Genomic DNA, 16,975 nt, shown 5'->3' on the forward strand with positions numbered 1-16,975 from the left:
ATTTGGAGAGGCAGAGTACACACACACACACAGTAACTCCAAACTATCACTCTGTGGCTCAATTTACACAAAAACTATGGTTTATTTTAACTACAATTAGTTTGTGAAACCTAGATCAGTCTGGTGGACAAGCATTCAAATCCTGGTTTTCCTTGACCAACAATGACTTTGTTGACTGGCAGGCACTGCAGCAAGAATGGCACCAAGGAACAAATCAGAATATTTAAGTTCATATAGCACATAAAATAAATTTCGAACCATGATTTCACATTCTGATTTGATGTACCCTAATGATTCACACATAGTGGAATAGATTAAAACAACCACAGTTGTTTAAATTACACCCTGGTTTCATAGGTCATCTGAACTGAGTCTATTACTAGCAGCCTAGTCACTTACATCAGCCTTTTTTAATCTTCTGACCATGGAGGAGCCCCTCAAATAATTTTTCAGGCTTCAAGGAGCTCTGGAAGTGATGTCAGCTAGCTACATCTCCTTGTGCCTGCCCCCCTCCCCCCAGAAATACCATGTAATTGGAAATGACATCACTACTCACATTAACAGGCAGGCTCAAAGAGGATTGGAGGGTAGATAGGACACAGTTTAAGGTGGGAGTAGGTGTGCAGGCTCCACACCCTCCCAGCCACAGAAATCACAAGAGAACTCTCTCATGCTTGGCCAGGGCACGGGATCAATGGAAGTGGCTGGTTCCTTGGCTTGTGACTGATTCCATTTAAGTAGAAAGGGAAAGGCCACGGGCCCCCTTTGGAGCTCCCGCAGACCCGTGGTTGGGAATCCCTGCTCTACATTAGTAACACTGTGACATCACACTCAGGACTTCAGACTTTACAGCAATATTATTTAGATTCAATTTTGAAAAAAGCTCATAAATAGAAAAGTTTACTTACATTCTTCCTACACCTTCATACATTCGTGTCTCATCCGCCAAAGTCATAATCTCTGTGTCAGTAAGATGCGCATGCTTTTTCGTCCTGTTTAGCTGATCTATTTGTATATCTGCAAGCTTCACTTTTTGCTGGGTATCAATCACTTTTGCCTGAAGTTCAGTAAACGCCTAATACAGAAAACAACAGTACAAATATAGCTGCAGTTAGATAAAATTATCAGCAACCAACTTAACCATGACTATATTTATATAATTTGTGACATAAATAATTTCTGTTCATTCCTTGCACACATTTCCAGTCCATGTTGAAGGACCTCCTTATATATATTCCCAGCCCCTTTCTAAACATCTCAGCAGAAATCAGACCGGCTTCAGAAAATCTAAAAATCTGCTCTATGTCTCCCAAAGATTACCCTATACCCAAACCCACCACAAGACAACAGGTTCATGAGCGGCAGCAAATAAATGTAATTGTAAAATAAATAAATTAAATGTACTTTGAATAGGATTAGCAGATCCTGGCTTTGATGACCTAACAATCAGACACTTTGAGAGCTGGAGATGTTACTCAGCTCTCACTCTGCTCAGAATAACCTGCTCCTCATCATGGTGAACCAGTTTACTTTTCCAGTGGTGGAAGGAAGATGCTGGAAAACACTTCAGTTCTGATAATGTAATGCTATTATTCTGAATTATGGGAGCAGTGATGTTCAAAATCTTATAACAAAAACTATTTTTGTATATGAAATGAAAAATGCCAGATGTTCAAATTAGATTCAGAAAAGCAAGAGGCAGCAAAGCTGGTACTGCATTTACGTTGTTTACTGAAGGATATGAGAGGATTTCAGAAGCAAATCAGTTTGCGTTTCATAAATAACAGCAAAGCTTTGAACTGCGTGGCTCATAAAACACTATGGTTGGCTTTAAAGGAAATGGCGAGTACCACAGAATATGGAGAAACAGAATGGTTAAGACAGAATATGGAGAAACAGAATAGTTTCCAATTGTCAAAGTTATCAGACAAGAATCCATTTCATTCCTATAATCTTCAGTGTGTATGCAGAACATATAAAGAAAGCTGGATTAAATTCATGTGGAAGTGGAGATGAATTGGTAGAAGAAATCTGAGATATGCAATCTGAGATACGCAGATGACACCACATTATGGGCAAAAAAGTGAAGACTTGAAAAGGGTAAAGCCTAAAGTGTCAAAACACAAAAATTATATCTGAACATCAAAAAGACAAAAATGATGGCTACTCAGGAATGACACAACTTTAAAGTTGATGATGAAGAGACTGAAACTGTTTGAGACTTTCTATTATTTAGCGCCATCAAAAGGTAGACTGCACCCAAGAAATCAGAAGGAGATTGAGACTGGGAGAGGGCACACATGAAGGAGCCAGAAGAGTTCTTTAAGTATAAGGATGTGTTGTGGATGACCAAGATTAACCCATGCCACTATTAAGTCTGGATGTGAAATTTGGACAATGAAGAAAACTGACAGGAAGAAAGCAGATTCCTTTGAAATGTGTTCAAAGATTCCTTTGAAATGTGTTCAAAGATACCATAAACTTCCACACACACACAAAAAAAGTGGGCCCCAGGCCAAAACAAGCCTGAACTCTACCTAGAGGCCTAAATGACTCAACTGAAGCTATCATACTTTGGTCACATAATGAGAAGAGAACAGTCAAGGCTAAGAAAAGTTGAAGGCAGTAGGAAAAGATGAAGACCCAAACTGAGATGGATTGACTCAGTCTAGGAAGCCACAGCCCTCAGTTTGCAAGACCTGAGAATAGCTGCCAACAACAGAAAGACATTAGTTTTGGAGGACATTAGTTTGAAAGGTTGCCATAAGTCAGAACTGATTAGACGGCACTTAACACATATACACAAGGAAGCACTCACAAAAACTATTCTGCTACTTAACTCCTGGGCCGGAGATTTATTTCAATCACAGTTGCAATCTGTTAAAGACCAGAATCGTCAGCTCAAGATTTATTTGTTTGTTTGTTTGTTTATATTAGTTTATATTAACTGCCGCTCCCAGGTCTACTGGCTTGTGTCAGTTTACATTCAGTTATAAAAACCAAACAGAATACAGTTTTAAAAAATACAATGTAATACTAGCTGCGAGATCCTCTTTACATCCTCCCCTCCCTGGCAACAACCATTACCACTGCCCCAGCCACTACCCCAAGGGGGTACTCCTGCCCAGATGTCCGGCACAAAAGGCCTGTGCAGGGAGGGACCCGATCTTCCTGGCCTGGCCTCAACTGAATGCCTGGTGGAAGAGCTCCATCTTGCAGGCCCTGCAGAACTGTGATCGCTCCATCAAGGCCCTCAGCTCTTCTGGGAGCTCATTCCATCAGGTTGGGGCCAGGACTGAAAAGACTCTGGCCCTTGTCGAGGACAGGCGTTCCTCCCAGGGATGGAGAACAACCAACAGATTCAGAGCTGCAGAGCGGAGAGCTCTGCGTGGAGCATAATGAGACAAGCAGTCCCTCAGGTAAGCTGGGCCCAGGCCACGGATAGCCTTAAAGGTAAGAATCAAAAGCTTAAACTTGATACAGAAGCTAACTGATGACCAGTGCAGCAGCCTCAGGACAGGCTGGATATGAGCCCTCCAGTATGACCTTGTGAAGACCCAATTAGCTGCGGTTTGGACCAGTTGCAATTTCCAGGTCAGAGATAAGGGCAGGCCTGCATAGAGCGAGTTTATTTTATTTATTTTGTTACATTTATATACCGCCATCCCCTGGGGCTCAGTTACAGAAGTCTAATTTGGAAATGACCATTACATGGATCACAGTGGCCAAGCAGTCTGGGGACAGGTAAGGTGCTAGTAGCCTCACTTGGCACAGATGATAAAACACCACTTGGGCTACTCTTGTGACCTGAGCCTCCATAGAAAGGGAGGCAGCAAAGATCTCCCCTGAGTTCCTGGTGGTAGGTACAGCCATTAGCTATAACCCATCCAGGGCGGGTAAACCTGGTCCTGGCCCTGCCCCCTTCTACCCAGCCACAGGACCTCTGTCTTAGAGGGGTTGAGTTTCAGGCACCTCTGCTTGAGCCATCCAGAAACCACTTCCAGGTTGGCACATATCAGGGGGAACGCATAATAATTTGCAGTGAAAGTAAAGAGATGGAGCATTCTCTTCACTCACTGTGAATGTGGGTACCAACATAACACAGTGGTTACAGTTTCCAATTATGATCTGGGAGACTCAGGTTCAAACCCCCAGTATTGAATTCAAATGCTATATTGAAAAAAGACTAATACTAAAAGATTCTTTAAGCAACTGACGTTTGAGGCATCATCTATATCCCCTCCCTAGTATTCCTCAAGAGAAGGGCTGTTCCTGTCCCGCCAAACAGCCACCCTGACTCATGTTTGCTCAGCTAGTCAGGCTTTCTCCAGGCCACTGCCTTTCATCCAACAAACAGTGAAAGTTTGTTCTACACAGCAACAGTTGTTAGGGAGGAAGCTTGCCGCCACTAATTGGTGCACAGGCTAGGGACAACTAGATAGCTTCAATCCTTAACTTCTTGAGTAAACATTCAGGTTCCTGGGAAGTTCCTGTTTGACACATACATTTTTACTTAATAAATATGAATGGTATTGGCCAGAAAAGTAAAAAGTTCAATGAGCAGATTGGTGACGGTATTGCAGTTTTATACCCTCCTGAACATTTGAGATCAGTATAAAGAATCAGGCAGGTTTATGACTCTGAGTTTTCCAGCCTTTTTCTTCCCACCAGAAAAGAGCACAATTTTGTTCAATTATAATGATATAACAGTGCAACCAAGGCTATCTAGTGGGGACAAAACTACACGGCCTTAATTTTCTTTGTCAAGGATTTAGCACAGTGGTTCTCAACCTGGGGGTTAAACGACCCTTTCACAGGGGTTGCAGCAAGACAAGCAGCTTGGCTGGGGAGGGCACCATTCACACAACAGCCTTGCGGGGTAGATTGAGATACAGTGTTCATCTCTATCTCGATCTGGAGCAGCGGAAAAGAGCGAGATCGGCATGGTGGGACAAGAGGCAGAACTGAACTGAGAAACCCTGGGGAAAAAAACAATTTATATACACTCATGAACAATGGATTCTTCACGCTATTGGTCAGTTTTGGTTTAATTTCTGTGAAAGAACCCTTGCATAATTTTATGGTTGGGGTCACCACAATATGGGGAACTGTATTAAAGGGTTGCGGCATTAGGAAGGTTGAGAACCACTGATTTAGTGCCATCTGAGATAACTTAGTGCCAGTAAATTCTATGCAAACAATCCAAAACTAGATTTTCTGTACAAAAAAAAAAGAGCCGCAGGTAGTAAGAAACTGAAATATATCAAATAATTTCCCATCAAACCTAAGTTGATGTTACTGATATAACACCGACTACAACATTTACGAACGGTCTATAAAATTGTAAAATTTATAATAGCCATGGAACATCTAAATGCCATAATTTTCTACATAGAATTATAGAATCATAGAGTTGGAAGGGGCCATACAGGCCATCTAGTCCAACCCCCTGCTCAACGCAGGATCAGCCCAAAGCATCCTAAAGCAGTGGTCCCCAACCTTTTTATCACCGGGGACCAGTCAATGCTTGACAATTTTACTGAGGACCGGGGGAGTAGCCTTTTGCCGAGGGACGTTGCCACTGACGCCTGAGCCCCTGCTCCACTTGCTTTCCCGCTGGCGCCCCTGACTACCCACCGCCTGCTGGGGGGCGCTGCCAGCAGCAGCTGCACAGTGCCATGCCAAGGGGAGCCTCAGCCACGGTGGCCGCTGGAGAGCACCAAAGGTGAGCCAGCAGCAGAGTGGCAGGACAGCCTCTGAGGCAGCAGCTGGGGAGGAAGACGAGGAGGAGCCACGGCCCGGTACCAACCAATCCACGGACCGGTACCGGTCCCCAGCCCGGGGGTTGGGGACTGCTGTCCTAAATCATCCAAGAAAAGTATGTATCCAACCTTTGCTTGAAGACTGCCAGTGAGGGGGAGCTCACCACCTCCTTAGGCAGCCTATTTAACTGCTGAACTACTCTGACTGTGAAAAAATGTAAAATTACAAATGTACATGTAAAATTACAAATGTACCCACCACTTGAGAGAGAGCTAAGAGCTACACCTATGCTACCTTTGTACATGTCCAATAATCTGTTTCCAAATTTCAGCTTTTACTTTTTTCCTTCTCTTCTCTGTTAGCAAAAGTTGTCATAAAATAAACTGACAAGAATTCCAGCCATTCAGGTGAGGGACAATGGGGAGGTGTGAAGTGCCTTCCCATTGGCCCATTACCCAACTGGCTGGAGTTTGGCAGGGAGCAGCCAGGGCGGCGGAGCCCCCCCATTTCAAAGCCCGCTCATTCGCTCTTATACATAAATCTGGTAGCCCACAAACACCTTTTTGCTTTCATGCATGATCTTTGCTTTAACCCTAGTTTTTGTCTTTGCGTAGAAATGTGCTTTATCATTTTTGATAGAAATAGAATAGAAATCAGCACAATACTTAAAGAAGGAAAGTTTAGGAAGTATTGCCATTTCTATTGCATTTATTTGGCCAAACAAAGAGAGCTTTAATGAAGACAACACAATTATCGTTAATTTAGGCAATGAGATGGTTGAAATATGGTACTAATTTTTTTAATTGCTAGGGATAAATAAATATACCTACCTTTTTAAAATGGGTTTATTCTCATCAGTTTAAGATTTATTGTTCTATATTTAATTCATCTATATAATACCTGATTTATCTGGACGGCTTGGTTAACATCATTGGGCTCTCTCTATACAGATCCCCCCCAAAACCGAGATGCTCAGAGTGGGTATAATTGTTTTATGGTGATTTTAATTGCTTGTTATATAACAAAATGTTGTAAGCTGCCTCAAGCCAGCCTTGCCAGGTGAGGTGGGGTATAAACGGAAAAATAAATAATTTACTTTGAAACCTGCCAGGTTGCCATTATCTTCTGTGAATGGTTAAAATTATTTTTAAATGATTAATAATACAGTTGATGTTATCTAAAATTAGAATTAGGATAAGTAATAAATGTTATTTCTGTCTTTTGGGGGGGACTGACTTCCATCATATGTGGTAGAGGTGTTATAGAGTGCAAATATTCTGGAAAATGGTTTGTGACGTTATTCATAAAATTTGGAACATTATTGTTCCACTGAAGCTTTAGATGTTTTGATTTAACTGCACTGAAATCATCATAGTTACTCTTTGAAAGTGATGCTTAAGTTATTGATCGGAACAAGAATTTTTTTGCTAGACCTTGAAAGGCCAGGTTCTTTCCTTATAAAAGAATGACTGTTGAAAGCTTAAAGTACTCTACAAATCAAAAATTAACTGGATTGCAACATTCTAGCAATGTAAAGTGTGAAGAAGTTGGCAATGTTTAACTAGTTATTTAAATGTAGTGGTAGGGTAATGCTAAAAGGGTATCTTCTGTTTGGAATAAACGAATATCAGCAGATCTTTGTTTTGCACAACTATAATTCATGTCATGATATTACCATAGATTTCCAAAACTAAAAATTGGGGCTAGAAAAAGAATGTTAAGCCTGCAAACCTGTGCATGCTTACTTGCAGATATTATTCAAAGGACATCCTTGCAGATGTTTCTAAAGAAGTCCAAGCATTTCCCATGCATGCTAAAAACTTCTCGTGTGTTCTGGTCTGCGTCCATACTTCCAATCGTGACTCATAGAAGAACCTGGCTGAAGAGTTTCCTGACCCATTCCTTGCCACGCAAAATATGTTTGTTCAGGAGCTGCTAGTGGGCGTTGCTTGTGACATGCAGCATAACAGGAAGGAATCCCGGGATACGGATGGCGCGGGGCATTTCCTTCAGGGTTCATGTTGGCACGATGTATTTTTTTAACCACGGGAGACCGTTGTTGGGATCGGCAGTCCCTTCAGCAGGGATGCGTGGGCAGGGGAGACGGTTCACGCCACTCTGTCTGGAGCGGCATCCCCCCCCAAAAAAAAACACTTGCTGAACGGGGCAGCCACTCTTTCCAGAAAGCGCGCTTCATCCTTCTGCAGAGACCGTCCCCTTCCTCCGCGACCGCCAATGGAGCCAGATGGGGTGGGGGGATGCTATCCTGAAGAAAGCAGCTTCCCAAACAGCCCTTTCCCCGGAGGAGGCCCACTCCACTCGGCAGCTTTCTCGCAGGCAACGGACTCGGCAGCTACACCCCGCCCGCTCCTTCCCGTCTCACCCAGCCCGGTTCGTACCTTTTTCAGCTCAAGATCCACGGGCGCCGCCATTTTGCCTGCTTAAAGAGCCACTGCGCGTGCGTCGCCCATCAACGGCCGCAACGGATCGCTTCCGCGCGGGGCTCGCCCCCACCCCGCGTGCGTCTTGGCGGGTACGACTGCGCGTGCGCAGGGGAAGACACGGCGACGGTTGCTAGGGCTACGTTCTTGGACTGTTAAAAGCGGATCGCCGGGCTGGTTTGAAGCCTCAGAACAAAGAGTCCTGCGTCGTCTTTAAGACCCACGCGGTGTTGTTCAAGGGGTGAGCTTTCGTGGGCACGCCTCCGATACAGTGTCTTGAAATGGAAGTTATCGGTTCATACTTATAGGCAAGGGGGGTAAATCAACATACAACGCAATGTAAATAGTTTATTTATTTATTTAATTATATTTGTATGCCGCCCTCCCCATAAACAATACATTGAGCTTGTTCTACATCAGAAAAAAACACAATACAGTGCAACAGTGGTAATAACAAGAGCAGCACTTTATCAAAGTAACAATCAACAGCTCCATGGTTGAGTTGGGTGGTCTAGAGGTGTTGTAGATTTCAGTCTGCCTCAACCAAATGCCTGGCGGAAGAGGTCCCCTTTGCAGGCCCTGCAGAATTGTTTTAGTTCCGTCAAGGCCCTGCTCTCCTTCAGCAAGTTGACAGATTTAGAATTTATAATGCAATTTATATGCTGCTGTTCCCTGGGGGCTCAAAGCAGCTCTCAACAATTCATAAAACAAGGTTAAAACATTTTAGGTTTGAAACATTTCAACAATATGTATTAAAAACCTAGACGCGCATATCTTATTCCCTATGTTCCATACCATTGGGGGGAGGGGGTCAAGCGCTGACCTTGATGTTAACTAAATGGCAGGCAGTTTGTTATTTCCAATATCAAGAGCTGCTCGTCCATAGGCCAGTTTTAGGTGGTTCGGAAGGCCTTAACTGTAGGCCCAGCGGAATAGTTCCATCTTACAGGCGGAACTGTCTTAGGTACCAAATGGGCCTGACCGCCTTTGAAAGGTTATTCCACCAGGCCAGCATCAGGACAGGAAGGTTGTTTGGGTTCAACTCTATAAAAAAATTCAGTGGACATTTAGTTGGGGTGAGAGGGCAATGTGGAGCCCGAGCTGACCCACTGCTTTGCTTCCAAGGGTGCCCCCCGCTCCAGGTCATCAGCTGGGCTCACAGCCCCTCTGAAAGGCACAAAGGTTGTCACATGATTTGGGAGCTGGCCACCATTTTGTTGTATCTCTGGTTTCCAGAGATAAATAGGAAAAAACAGAATAATGGCCCGTTATTCTCTTAATGCAGACATATTTATTGAACCCAAGTTGTTTGCCATGCAATTCAACCTCAAGTGAATACAAACAAATCTAAATTGCTGTTTTTTCCTATTTATCTCTGGAATCTGTCAACCATTTTCATTGTGCTGTATGTAAATTCATGCATACACATGGTCTATAAGTATGAACTGGTTATTTCCATTTTATGATATTGTATCTGAAGAAGTGTGCATGCACACAGGAAAGCTCATCCCTTGACTAAAACTTTGTTGGCCTGAAAAGTGCCAACTGGACACTCTATTTGTCCTGCACTTGGATGGTGGCTGGAGCAAACAGGGTGGTTTTGATGGAAATCAAAGTTTCCCCCACACCAAAAGCAAAGTTCACTTACCACAATAGTGGGTGAGTTGTTTGAGATTTGGGGAGGGGGAGCTGCCTGTGTGCAAGAAAAGGTTCCCTCCCTACTTATGAAAGAGAATTGTCATCATCCAGTAGATGCAGGGGTGGCTAAACTGTGACCCTGCAGATGTCCATGGACATCTTGAGTCCCTGCCAACACGTGCTTGAGACTTGAACTTTGTTCTGCTTCAGATCAACATTGCTACTTTCCTGAATCTATCAAAGACTACAGTGTCTTTGATCACACTGATTTCTCCCACAATTAAAGTGTTGCTCAAAATCTTACAAGAAAAAAACTGTTACCATGCTGGATATTCAAGTGGGATTTAGAACAGGAAGAGGCACTAGAGGACATACTGCACATTCACATTGGTTATTGGAGCAAACTAGGTAATTTCCCTAAAAAATTGGCTCGTAGATAAGCTTTATGCATCATGAAGTGCTATGGATGATTTTAAAAGAGAAGGATGTGCCACAACATCAGACTGTTTTGATGCAAAAGCTATACTTTGGATATGAGTTTGCTATTAGGACAGACTATGGAGAAACACTAGGATGTAGTTTATTTATTTCTAATTTGATTTCTAGACTACCACTCCCAGCGAACGGGCTATGCGGCAGTTTACAACTTATATATAAAACATCCTACATAAAATCTTACAACAATAAAATCCCCAGACCTTGCCCCAGTAAAATAAACATAAGAATAGAATACAATAAGGCACAATAAAACAAGTTGGCAGTACAACTGAAAGATCTCCCCAGTCTCCAATACAGTCAGTTTGGTGGGCTGGAGTGGCTAGGGGTAAGGATCACAGCAGGGTAGTTCTGTAAGTCTAATACCCAAGAACGGGGGGAGGGGGGGTTGAAATTCCCCGGTAAACATGGCGCCCAGCCTCAACCAAACGCCTGGTAGAAGAGATCTTCACTCTATATGCAGAGCATAACTTAAGAATCTTTAATAGTACATAACTCCTCTGTATTTTGCATTTTGCATGTAGCTTAGCTGGGGGAATCTTTCAGATTCTTTTTTGTTTGGATCCTATATGTGGATACCATCTATTGGCAGAGTTTAAGTACGCAAAGGGGTAAAGCGGCAGGCTGCTTAGAAGTATAAAATAATTTAATTGTTAAGAGAAACAAACTTTGTGAATAGGAGAGGAGAGAGAGTCCTAACAGTTTAAATTTTTTGTTCATTCAGGCTGTTGTGGAGGCAAACAGGGAGGATGTATACTCAAAGGAGCAGGAAGGCTTGAAAAAACCAAACAGGACACAGAGGAGATTATTTGGAAAATATCAGGAACATCTTAATCTAACTCTGATGCCCCCTTCAGGACATTTCCCATATTCTATTCAATCGTGCATACTACAGATCCTGCATATTCCACCTCCACCACATTACTGACAGAAGATAGTGACGACTTTAAATGCCTGCTGCTGAAGGTTAAAAAAAAATCCAATTTTAGGTGAATGTAAAAGGAGTCGGAACTTGCTGAAACCAGGATTCATTATGGATAGGTGAATGAAAATCCCAATCCAGTCCAGTAAAAAAGGCAAACCCTATCCTGGGGACTGAAAATGAAACAGTCAATATTTTTATTCCCATCTCTAGTGCTGCCCTCTTTTTAAATACCATGCACAGTTCTGAACACCGTACTTTAGAAAAGGCTTTGCAGAAATGAGGAAAGTACAGAAGATTCTATGACTTTCAGTTTAGAAAAGAAATAACTATGGGGTTTAAATTATAGAGGTTTAAAAACTTAAGCATGAGCTAGAAAGGGTAGAGGGTTTTTTTTCTCACCCAAAATACTAGAACTCAAAGTAATCCAGTGAAATTGATGGGCAGTAGATTCAGGATGGACAAAAGGGAGTACTTCGCTATTCAATTAGTGGTTTATATGTGGAATTCATTACTGGAGGATGTAGCGTTGGCCACAGGCATAGTCAATTTTAAGAGGATTAGACAGATTCGTGGAGGCCATGTAAGTGGCTACTAGCCAAGATGACTAATGGGGATCTGCACAGTCTGAGGCGGTCAACCTCCAAATACCAGTGCCAGGAGGCAATGTCAGGGGAAGGCCTCAGCCTCTATTTCTCCATCGTTGACCCTCCAGAGTAACTGGTTGGCCATGGTGTGAGGCAGAATGCTGGCCTAGATGGACTACTAGTCTGATCTAGCAGGATCTTGTTAAGTTTCTGTGTTCTTTAATACCCTGTCTGTTACTTGCAGCACATAAAAGCCACTTCCTGATGACCTGGTGTGAAGTGTTGATCAATACTTTTATTTCTCTTTAAGTCGTTGATGTGCAGTGGATGACCAATGCCCAACCTAGATGGTTTGCAACTTTCAGCGGCTCACTCTGCCAAGAACCTTGGCATGATTCAGAATGCTTCCCTCTCACTGGAGTCTTGGGTCACGAGAGTAGTGTGGCCGGCATTTTACCACCTTCACCAAGCCAAAGTACTAGCGCCCTACTTGGCCCCGGAACACTTAGTCTCAGGGTCATTCCGCACAGTGCTAATGTTGCTGAAGTCTTACCATTGTGTAACGCTATTTCATAGAATCATAGAGTTGGAAGGGGCCATACAGGCCATCTAGTCCAACCCCCTGCTCAACGCAGGATCAGCCCTAAGCATTCTAAAGCATCCAAGAAAAGTGTGTATCCAACCTTTGCTTGAAGACTGCCAGTGAGGGGAAGCTCACCACCTCCTTAGGCAGCCTATTCCACTGCTGAACTACTCTGACTGTGAAAATTTTTTTCCTGATATCTAGCCTATATCGTTGTACTTGTAGTTTAAAGCCATTACTGCGTGTCCTTTCCTCTCCAGCCAATGGGAACAGCATCCTGCCCTCCTCCAAATGACAACCTTTCAAATACTTAAAGAAGGCTATCATGTCCCCTCTCAACCTCCTTTTCTCCAGGCTGAACATTCCCAAGTCCCTCAACCTATCTTCATAGGGCTTGGTCCCTTGGCCCTAGATCATCCTCGTCGCTCTCCTCTGTACCCTTTCAATTTTATCTATGTCCTTCTTGAAGTGAGGCCTCCAGAACTGTACACAGTACTCCAGGTGTGGTCTGACCAGTGCTGTATACAATGGGACTATGACATCTTGTGATTTTGATGTGATGCCCCTATTTATACAGCCCAAAATGGCATTTGCCTTTTTTACCGCTGCATCACACTGCCTGCTCATGTTTAGTTTACAATCCACACAGTGTTACCTAGAAGCGTATCCCCCATCCAGTAGGCATGCTTTTCATTTTTCTGACCCAGATGCAGAACTTTACACTTATCTTTATTAAATTGCATCTTGTTCTCATTTGCCCATTTTCCATTGTGTTCAGATCTCGTTGAACTCTGTCTCTATCTTCCGAAGTATTTGCCAGTCCTCCCAATTTGGTGTCGTCTGCAAACTTGACAAGTTTTGTGGATTCCCCGGTAAACATCGCACCCACAAAAGTGGATTCCCCCTAAAAAAAAAACGCTAGACTCTTGAGAACAACCTGCAACACATCCGAAAAAGACACGTGCGTTCTCAATGTAGCGGTTGCAAGCGTGTCTCTCCCACCCGAGCTTCCGCCGTTGCTATCGCCATTCCCCCCCCCCCCTTAAACCGGCAAAAGCAAATAAGCAATGCTTTTTTGGCTGAAATCCCTCCACAAGCAATTGTCCATAAAGTTTCCAACCACAATACAGCCCCATGTTCGACACTGCCTGTATTTTCGGCCAGAAATTGCACGGGGAGGATTTTTTTTTTTTTTACTTTAAGAGCATGTAAACGATTAAGTGCCAGCTCCCACTCCAGCAAAAAAGGTCTTTCTGATACATCGAATGAACAAATATGCGCTGCTACAGGTGTTTTCGGGTTTTTAAAAAACAGTTTTTAAAGGGAAGCACAAACACAACAGTTCATTGGCTGTTCTGTTTGATTGACGGCCAGGGAGAGGAGGAAGCGTGGAAAAATATCACCTCCTTTGTTGCGATTTCGGCGAGACCGGAAACTTGTGCCTTACGAGAACAGCACTAGTGGGAGAGCCTTTTTTTTCTATAGAAACGGCTGTGTGTGTTACCGAGATCTGCCGCTTTTGATTGCAGCACTTTTCAATAGCGCACAGATTTAGCAACATTGTGGAATGGCCCTCAGTGATCCATGTGGCGGTTACTTCAAGACAGGAGTTCTGCAACTCACTCTATGCAGCAACACCATGGAGGTCCAACATCTGCCCCATCCTCCAACAATTGCAGTGGCTAGCAGTTGAATTCCAGATCAGGATATGCAGTCAGGGCCCAATGTACTTGAGGGACCGGACCGCCTTTCTGCCTATACCCCTCAAAGTGTGTTGCGCTCTGCTAGCTGGCTAGTGATCCCTGGCCCCAAAGAAGCCCACTTGACCTCAGCCAGGACCAGAGCCTAATGGAATTAAAAGCTCTAGATCAGAGCTCTAACGGAATTAAAACAGTTCCGCAAGGCCTGCAAAAGGGAGCTCCTCCACCAGGCATTTGGTTGAGGTTGACTGGAGCCAACAACACCTTCTGGGCCCTCTGAACCTCCTTCCCATGCAGTAAGCTCCATGCAGATGACTTGGAAAACCATGGACCTGTTTGAATATTATTCTGTTAAACTATTATATCATTGTTGTTGTTATCATTACCATTGTTGTTATTCGATTCTATTCAATATGTAAAATTGAGTTTGATGTAAAGTTACTTCATGTTACATGTGAACCGCCCTGAACTTCAGGGGAGAGCGGTATATAAATGTAATTAAATAAAAAGCTAAATATAGGAATGAGTGGGCAGGTAGATTAATAAACATACTGACAGAGTTGTCCTTGCCTAAACAGAATCCCAGCCCACACTTTAAAATTATTTGGATGACATTATGTTTGTTCCAAATAGGCTGTGATTATTGGCTGTTAACATTTGTTTATGGCTCCGTAGAGCCCTCTGTCTGGGATCCCTGGAGTAAAACAGGGTAGCCAACAAGTTTTGGCAAATTGTCCAGAAAGCATGAGATTGTGCCAGTGGAATATGCTCTACCCTGCAACGTTGCAGTTGTTATGGCCCCAATTAGATGGCCCGTGTATGCAGTTTAAGGCAGTGGGTTCTCCAGAGGCACCTCATAGCATCCGATTAACCCAGAATAAAGTACTGAACAAGCAAAGTGGCATTTGAGATTCATGGGAAAATTTAAATGCAGCAAAGGAAACACACAATGCTAAGAAACATCTAACACTTCATTGCCCATGTCCCAAACAGCAAAATTACTTTTTGATTAATAGTATTGAATCTGTGAGAGGAAACTGTAGGGAAATATTAAGTATAGCACTGAATTGCTTGCACACGCCTTGGAAGCTTTTATTGCCAGCTGGAGTTATTTTTTACATTTTAAAGCCAACACATTTTTAAATGGTTACAGCCCTCAGCTTTGACACACTCACTTGGAAGCAGGCCTCATTTACTTCATTTTGACTTGCTTCCAAGTCAATGGGCAGAGAACAGCAGCCCTGAAGCCCAATTTGATGCGCTCAGTAGTAAATCCCATGGATTACTCATCCTGGTTTTCATCAAATTCCAGCCTTCCTATGAGAGGTCGTCTTACATATACTGATGTCCCTAAAGTCTTGTCTCATAGTGAGATGAACTACAGAACTGGTCCAGTCCCTGAGCTGGTTGCAGATTCTTGTGAAAGCCAGCCTCAGTCACCAAAGGATGGCAGAGCACCCAGAAGACCAGAGGTAGTGAGCAATAGTTACCACCAGGATGTGGAGAAGCCCAAGGAGACAGCAGCAAAATGACCCAGAAGAGGAGGAAGGGCCACACAGAGATGGGGTGTGCAGAAAATCTATACAAATACAATGTTTCAGGGTGTTTTAATCTATAGTAAAATTGTATCCTTGCACTATGGTTGATGTCATAGCCCCTAAAACAATGTGTTTGATGAGATTTCTGTGTAGAAGAAGAGTTGGTTTTTACACTCTGCTTTTCACTGCCTGAAGGAGTCTCAAAGCAGCTTACAAAGAAACTATGTATATGTGATGAGTCTGTCTGAATTGAAGACAATAAACAATAAGTTTCCCAGGAACCAAATGATAACAGTGATAAAATCCGACATTAATGTATCAGGGTGACCCCTAGATTACAGGGCAAGAGGTTGATAAAATGTGGTAGGCTGTAAGTCATAAGTAACTTTCAGTGGGTTTAAAGGGGAAGGTGTGATTGGAAGTTGATTAAATTAGCATCTTATTGGAAGTCCTCTTTTCCCAAAGATATGCATCCCAGCTTTTGGTGGGGAGAGGATGTAAGCGATTAATCAGCCCCTAACTATCTCACTAATGTTACCTAAAAAGTCCAGACAAGCCCTGGAGAACTAGTACCTGGCTGGCAAAGTGATATTGGAGGTACGGAAGGGTGTTTATGTTTTGGCTGACTGCAAACTGTCCCTCAAGAATGAGGAAAGATTTGGCTCTTAACAAGGTTGCCTGGAAGTTCAGATGATTGGCAGAACGTCCCTGTCTGATGTAGCCAGGGGTGGAAAACAGGGACCGAAAGGCCATATGGGGTTTGGATGAGTCCTCCTGATGGTGCTCCAGGACACTTGGGATCATATTACAGCTTTAGACCTGCATCAGCCAACCTTGTAGGAGGCACTGGAGAGAGCCCAAGCCAAAGGAGAGGCAGCTGTTTGGTTTGCCTGCTCGCATCACAGAAACTGACCAAAACACAACCTCCATGTTGGTCTCTTGTCCGGAGTAAGGGACTCAGAGGTGTAAGATAGCTGCTGGCAAAACGCCGTCTAACCACAACAACACATTGCCTTTCATGTGGTAGATCCCTTGCAGCTGAATAACTGAAAGGACATTATATTAACTCACTCCACAAAGTCATACACTGTCCAAGGAAAGCTGCTCGTGAGGCCGAAACAACATCCAACACTCTCTGAGGAACGCTAACAGATAAGCTTTTTCCTGGCTACAAAGGCAGCCATGACTGAAAAACGGGAATAGAGCCAGACCAGTTTCAACTTGGTACAGTTAGCTAAAGTGCAGCAGCTTCTGTGACCCTCCCCACACAAAGGGCACAATTCAGGGTGCTGATTATAATGCATAAAG

The 16,975-nt window shown here is 43.4% G+C and overlaps 1 protein-coding gene across 1 annotated transcript in view; it reads right to left on the reverse strand.

Annotated features, from left to right (window-relative positions):
- PFDN1 (prefoldin subunit 1) overlaps positions 1-8,333 on the reverse strand; it is a 52,963-nt gene extending 44,630 nt beyond the window's left edge. The window contains exons 1-2 of the mRNA XM_077310926.1: positions 8,163-8,333; positions 909-1,075 (exon numbers count right to left, since the gene is read on the reverse strand). Coding sequence (XP_077167041.1) covers positions 909-1,075; positions 8,163-8,195 — 200 coding nt within the window. The 5' untranslated portion in view covers positions 8,196-8,333. The remainder of the gene's footprint in view (positions 1-908; positions 1,076-8,162) is intronic.
- Between the last annotated feature and the right edge of the window lie 8,642 nt (positions 8,334-16,975).

Source organism: Paroedura picta, chromosome 14 (assembly GCF_049243985.1).
Source record: "Paroedura picta isolate Pp20150507F chromosome 14, Ppicta_v3.0, whole genome shotgun sequence".
NCBI classification, from domain to species: Eukaryota; Metazoa; Chordata; class Lepidosauria; order Squamata; family Gekkonidae; genus Paroedura; species Paroedura picta.